A 7,524-nucleotide genomic window follows, 5' to 3' on the forward strand; every position below is an offset into this window, starting at 1 on the left:
GGCCATCTAGTCTGACCTCCGGCACCAGCCGGCTCTGCTCACGACATGCCCACCATGTGGACGTCCAGCCTATCCTTGAACACCCACACTGATGGGGCCTCAACCACCTCCCGGGGAAGCCCATTCCATACCCTCGGGGTCCTGACTGTCAGGAAGTGCTTCCTGGCATCCAAATGGAACCTTGGCTCCCTGAGCTTTGCTCCGTTGGAGCACGTTCTGCCTTCCTCTACAGGGGAGAACAGGTCTCTACCCATCTCCCTGTGACATCCCCTCACATACCTGTATGTCTCCAACAGATCCCCTCTGGACATAGGAGGCAATTCATTGGATCCAGAACCTGGGCCTTGAACATGCCCCCAGTGCAACGGGAAATTTGTGCTGACTCTGAGGCTCTTTCTGTTCATCGCTGTGAGAGAAAAATAGTTCTGGGGAGAAAGGGGAAGGGAGGAAGGAGAATTGTAATCCTTTGGACACCCAGTGGTGGCCATTAGCAGAAGATCTTTTCATATTCCATATTTTGATCTTGTCATGATTGAAATCCATATTTCCTTCTCCCTTTTCCTCATCCAGCTTGCTCGCTATACCAAAGAAGGATTTCTTCATTTGGGGGCTCTCGGGAGCACAGTCCTCCTGCCAGATACCCGCTGCTTGGTAGATAACATGAAAAGCAAGTACCCTCAACTCCTTGATTGTGAGAAAGTCAAGAGCAGCCTCCATAAGCGCTGGAACTTCATCCAGGTGTGTAGCTTCCAACTTCCTCATGAATGACATCAGGGACACACTTGGAATGTCCATTGTCCTCAAGCCCCTCATGATCATGCAGGGCTGTGTAGGGAAGCCCTTGCACCTCCTTCCTTAGCTGGACCTTTGCAGTTTTACAGACTTTTCTGTTCTTACTCACCTGCCATCATCCGTCCACCCAGAATTTACTGGCCATGGATGATGCCCCATTTTTATTCAAAGAATCATAGAGTTGGAAGAAACCAGGAGGTCCTCAGGTCCAACCTCCTGCTCAGTGCAGGACACCAAGTTAAACTCTCTCTCTCAGAACACTGTCATTGGGCACTTGGTTTTGTTTTTCTCCCTCTAAAAATGTTCTGTTGAGACCCTGTTTTTGGATGTTGTTCCTTTCACTGTTCTAGGATTGGAACTCCAGACAAGTTCTCCATCTATGACTCTAGAGCTTATTTAAACAGAGTTAAAGAGGAGTAAATTCAGCACAAACAGAACTATTGAAAAAGTAATTTAATTAATTAGGCCAAGTCCACCTATCTTTAATGGAAATTTTCCTACACAGTTCTAAACTGGACTTCCCTGAACAATTCCTTCCCCATCTCCAGCTTTCTGTTTCCATATATTTTGGACTGAAGCATGACGTCTCTGGATGGATGGATGTGTACCTTGATTTAGCGTCCATGCACCCTGAAGTGCCTGATCCTGCCTAATCTTGGAAGCTAAGCAGGGTCAGGCCTAGTCAGAATTGGGCTGGGCGACTTGAGTGTATGATTCTATGATTATTGCTGTAAATTGCTCAGAATGCTTTAGCTATGGGCAGTATAAAAATGGTAGTAATAATAATATTTTCTCATTTTTTATTTCAGAATGGTGCAATTCTAAATAAAGGGACAGGGCGCTGCTTGGAGGTTGAGAATAAAGGTGCATCAGGTACAGAACTTATCCTTCGCAGTTGCACAGGACAGAGGTGGACAATTAAAAACATAATCAAGTAGGAGGATTCTTCAATCCTGTTCAATAACTGGTCAGACTGAGATCTCACAAGGGTAGACAAACCCTCTATCCACAATATCAGGGAAGACTCATAAAGGAAGAGAAGATTTATTTTTATTTTTAGATTTTATTTATTGAACCTTGGTTATGTGTGGACTTCAACCAGCTGGCTGAATGGGAACATTCCAGTCTTGCCGTTGTCCTCCTATTGAGCACTTCCATAACATCTCTCCAGGTGGACTCTAACAGAAGCTTTCCATAAGTGAAAGACCAGCAGACCCTATGGAAGGAGCAGAGAGAAGCCATGTTTTTAATGTACAAAAATGCACACCCCTAGAAATTGAGATAAGACATGAATGCTGATCATTGTTGCTTGAAGAAACGTGGTAAAGGATTTCCTCAGTCTCCTTTCCAGCTGGTATTGTGGCACATGACTTCTTACCTAGATTGAAAACAATGAAGATCCTGAACTTCTAAAGGGTTGCTTCACAAGCTTCTTACAGAAAGTGTTCTACTCTCCAAGCACACCAGGAAGTTGAACCTGCTGGTGGGTGGGAGACAGCAAATGGTCCAAACCGGCAAGCATTCAGTACCAAACCATCTGACACAATTGCCCAAATTTGTTGACTCTCCATCCTTTGAAGAGGAGAGCAATGTTTGAAATGAACTTGTCAGGAAAGTAAGGATTACTTTCACGAAGGCCAAACTTGGTTTCTTCGGCAATTATGCAAACAGATTAGATGACTTGTGTGCTTGTGTAGTCTTTAAGCTGCAGCCACTTTTTTTAATGCCAATTTATTCTTGCGTGATTGTGCTTTAGAGACCAGAAGTCTTTCCTTTCAAGAATGTGCCACTTAGCCATGTTTCTTCCTCAGCCACTGACTAAGTTATATTCTGTGTGGATGTACAAAAAGGAAGAACATGTGAACACCTTCCAAGAGTTGGTTACCGTGGTCGTCTCACTGCTACTCCCAAGACCTCAATATGTGGAGAATCCCCTTGTAGGTTCTTAGTCTGCCACCATAAATCTCTACCCCTTTATTTAACATACCCCTTTTACCTAAAGGAGCAGGACCAACCTGAAACAACAAATCAACAAACTCAGATGTATAAAATAGTAAGCAAATATATGAATGATTCTATTTAAAAATAAAACAAGACAAGTTTATTAACGTGCAGTTATTGTTACTTGAATAACATGCTTTTAAGTTGCTACTAAGCTACAGTTCCTAACCCAACTCAAATGCAGAACAGCTTCTCCATGAAGCTGCACCCCAGAAATCTGGTGTTTTAGCAAATGTTGCTCCCTTGGCAGGGTAAAACACTGGCTTTAATGTGGTTTTCCAGACTTCCCTTGAAGTCTTCAATCAGGTCCAGCAGGGGACCTGATTTTGTATTTAGTGGTCACTAGGCCTCAGCTCTCCCCTTGTTCCCGGAATGCTTCTTTCCATACTAGATGGCCATCTTTTGATCTTGGTTGCCTGATCTACTTGCAGTTTCTGAGCTGATGTCTTCTCTAAAGACACTTGCCTTCTAGTGTTCCTCTAACTTAGCTACCTTGGGTGCCATTTGGCTTTGTAAAAAGATGCTGGACAAATCGAATCAATCATTCTTGACATTTCTTCTTCCGGCTGATATGCTCACTTGACAAATCTCCAACAAAGCCCTCAGATGTTCCTCTTTCGCTCCTTAAATTTGTTCCTGTTGGAACCCTCCAGCCAATCAATCAGTGATAGCACCATGTATTGATCAAACTCAGGATCAAGTAAATATCTTTAGAATGATTCATGACCACCCAATTAGATGGTATCTGTTTTGATCGAACCATGCTATTTTTAACAAGTTTCATATCCCCTTCCCAATAGGAATGTTCCTGAAATCCAGAACAGATTGAAATGACTTCATATTTTTGAGAATCAGATCAGTGTGTCTTAAAAAGCAATCCGCAGTTCATGTGAAAATGCAGCTTAGACAAAGCACACTCCAGAAAACTTACAATAAAGTTTCACTCACTACAGTTCTTGCCCTTCCCAACCAGGTTGGCCTACCTGTTGCCGCCATCATCTCCCCTTTCTCTCCGTCTCATTTCTGCCTCCCTCGCTCTCTTCTCAGTCAACAGTTCGGCAAGCCCTGCTGTAAAATTATGCAAACACAAAGTGAACACAGGAGCACAGGAAAGATTTGTTGATCCGACCATCCAAACTACAAAATGCCAGCTCGGCCATGGCTTTCAGTACCACAATGTCATTGTAAACATATGTTTATTACTATAATTGCTATATATCCCACATACCTTTGCTGCACCTCTGGAAGTTGATTAATACATCATTACTGGTTGTGACAGCCAACAACCCTCACCCGACGACTACAGAGTCAGGCGTGTAGTTCTAGCAGTGAAGAAATATGCAGCTCCCTAATAGAATACTCTGGGTTAGAGATTTTATTTCTGTACAAACATGACTTGGATTGTAGCTTTCCTTGTACAAGGACTGGTATTGCACTGATATTACAATACTAACTCACTGTGCATTTAATGTTTATTTCCCATGTGGGCTTGAGAGCTATTTTTGGTAAGGAGCAAAACATGTGGGTAAGCGAGTTCGCAAAGAAACTGGGAAAGAATCTGGAGGAAAACTGAATGAACAGAAATCAAATATACAAATCAAAACCATTAGAAGCAGATTTTAATCTCTCTGGTTTTAAAAGTTGCAGCATTCAGCACAGCCTTAATGAAGAAAAGCAATTCTGGCTGATACACTTAAATCTCTTGAAATGAAACGGAAAAGCACTGCTTTCTACTTGCCTTGCTTCTCTCCATTAATTCAATTTGAATTTGTTTTTTCATGCATCACAGGCCATTCCCTTACAAAATAACTTCTAAAAAGACTAAGATTTATAATAAGATAGTCCCTGCCAGGTTGAGAAAGTGAACATGAAGGAAGGTAAAAACACAAATTTTTAATTTGAATTAATTCAATTGTATTATTTTATTTTAAAATTAAGAATTCATTGTGTTTGGTTATCAATGAAGTGGCTAGAAAGTCTTCTCAGCCCTAAACTGTTGCACCACATAACATTTGGGCAATTGTTTTGCTCTGGAAGATTTTAGAGCTCAAGTTTTTAAAAAATGGTACAAATAGAAAAGTAAGAAAGCCACCATCGCCTCTCTTCAGATGACCACTTTAGAGCCTTCTATGTGAGTTTCCAAGAAAAGGTTATATACAAAAAGAATGTGAATGGACCATCAATGGACCAACTAAAATGGGAGTGCCATTTTTTCACCTTTCTTCTAGCACCGTTATTATCTAGCTTTTCTTTAGTGCGATGTTCAGAAAGTTTGCTTTTTTATACACATTTACACTGACCCAAACAATCGAAGCAACAGTAGGAGAAATGCACCACACAGTAAAGTGTACGGCATGATTTAAATTCTTTATTTCTTGAGCACAGCTTGGACATCAGCCTTCTTAAGGTAAGTGATAGCAGAATCATGTCATCAACACACACAAGAATAGAAACTTTTGGAGGCCCAATTGCAGCAGGGGGAAATTCTGGTTGAGAAGTCAAACTTCATTCAAACTTCAATGATATTGGGCCCAAGAGACTTTTTTCTTTTCTTTATCCTTTTGTTGGTGAGAATAGGGTCAGTTAATCGACCAAAAATCCCCACTCTTAGTCCAGCAATTGTGTTAAAGTTTCTTAGTCAAGAGCAACAGATATAGTTTTAGTATTGACCAACTGATACAACAAGCAGCGTAGGGCCACAAGGTTGGTGGCCGGTTTGCAGGGGATGGGGTATGAGGCAAGACTGAAGGAACTGGGTCCCTTCAGCCTGGAGAAGAGGAGATTCAGAGGGGATCTGTTGCCGACATACAGGTATGTGAGGGGGTGTCACATGGAAGTGGGAAGAGACCTGTTCTCCCCTGCAGAGGAAGGCAAGACGCGCTCCAACGGAGCAAAGCTCAGGGAACCCAGGTTCCATTTAGATGCCAGGAAGCACTTCCTGACAGTCGGAATCCTGAGGGTGTGGAATGGGCTTCCACGAGAGGTCGATGAGGCCCCATCGGTGCGGGTGTTCAAGGATAGGCTGGACATGCACATGGTGGGCATGTCATGAGTGGAGCCGACTGGAGCCGGGGGTCAGACTAGATGGCCCAGGAGGTCCCTTCTGACTTGCTCTGTTTCTATGTTTCTATCTCAATTGTATCAAAGACTTCAGCTAAGCTTCCAAAAGCATCATAAAAATGCTTAGTAGGTCCTTCCATGCTTTGCTGAGCTAAAAAAAGAATCAAGCGATTGATTGTGTTTTGACCTTTCCTAAGAGTGTCCTGTTTGGGATAGATAATATGGTTAGAAGACCCCCAAGTTCTCCAGCTTATTAACACAGAAACATGGAAACCAAGCGAGTCAGAAGTGGTCTCCCGGGCCATTTAGTCTGACCCCTGGTTCCAGTCGGCTCTGCTCATGTAATCCCCAACATGTGGTTGTCCATTAAATAACATTTGTTGCACAACTTAATGTCCAAAATACTTCTTGAGCAACACTGATCAGAATCCTGCTTATTCCCTTTCTTATATGTTCTTCTGTTCTGGAAATATACCTTTCAGGTTAACGTTAATCCTGCTTTGAGCAGGGAGTTGGATTCAGTGGCCCTCTGGTCCTTTCCAACTCTACTATTCTATGATTTTAGATAACATTGGAGCCTGCCAGTGTCCTTGTATATTTCTGAGGGCATCATATTTTCTCCTGGGGCTTTGCCCAGTGTGAAGGATGCTATAAAGTTCTTTTTAATTTACAGTAACAAAAGGCAAATGAGGTAGAATAATAGCTTCAAAAATTGAATAATTGTTTCTCACAAGAGGGGAGCCATAAATGGCATATTGAAGTGTGCATGCCATCTTTTTGCTGGCATTTGCCCAACCATTAACATTCTGCATCCATCCCATAGGAAACAATATTCAGGATCGAAGAGTGCTCCTTTTCATTTAGAGCCAGGCACGTTGGGTGCATTGCAATTTGGCAAAGATCTTCTGAGATGACCTCAAGAAGCAGGAGCTAATCAGGGGAAATAATCGCTTTCTTCCTGAGAACCTTACAAGAATAGCTTATTAATGCCTTCCTGGGAAGCTTTGCAATCTTGATCAAACCATCTGTTATCGATTAAGGTTATATGGTTTCTTGCTCTCCAACATTAGCCCAAGATGTCAAATAACAGTTTGATAAGCACGTAGAAAATCTAAACTAGCCCCCAGGAAGTTCTTGAGAAATCAATCTGAAAGTAATACACTGGAGCGATTGAGAGAGAGAAACAGAAACTGAGCCACTGGGAGGAAATTGAGCCCCATCGGTGCGGGTGTTCAAGGATAGGCTGGACATGCACATGGTGGGCATGTCGTGAGCGGAGCCGGCTGGAGCCGGGGGTCAGACTAGATGGCCCGGGAGACTCCTTCTGACTCTGTTTCTATGTTTCTATATCCATACAGTCAAATCTGCTTGAAACTGGTACTGCAAACTCTTTGGAGCTTGAACAGGTATTGGCTGGAGTTAAGACATCACTAATTTTAAGGTGCTTTGAATCAGGAACCTTAAGCAAAGCTGAGGAGCTTCTTGTTTGGTTTCTGGTGAAATTGCTACTTTGATTCCCTAATTCGCCTGCCACCACTGTGATTATCTCCACAGATCACATACTCCTATTCTTCTTCCTGCACATATGCTCAGTCTTCAAATGCTTTAAAGGTTTTGCATGAAGAACAGTTTTCTTTACCTTTTAAACTTGCCAGCAAAATGGTGGCTGCC

General features: G+C 42.5%; 1 protein-coding gene across 1 annotated transcript in view; it reads left to right on the plus strand.

Annotated features, from left to right (window-relative positions):
- The window catches only part of GALNT17 (polypeptide N-acetylgalactosaminyltransferase 17), a 39,994-nt gene extending 38,264 nt beyond the window's left edge, over positions 1-1,730 (plus strand). Inside the window, exons 7-8 of the mRNA XM_044430368.1 lie at positions 571-738; positions 1,602-1,730. Of these exons, the coding sequence (XP_044286303.1) occupies positions 571-738; positions 1,602-1,730 (297 nt within the window). The remainder of the gene's footprint in view (positions 1-570; positions 739-1,601) is intronic.
- The last annotated feature ends 5,794 nt before the right edge of the window (positions 1,731-7,524 follow it).

The sequence above is a fragment of the Varanus komodoensis genome, unplaced genomic scaffold (assembly GCF_004798865.1).
Source record: "Varanus komodoensis strain SLA01 unplaced genomic scaffold, ASM479886v1 scaffold20_1, whole genome shotgun sequence".
Lineage (NCBI taxonomy): Eukaryota > Metazoa > Chordata > Lepidosauria > Squamata > Varanidae > Varanus > Varanus komodoensis.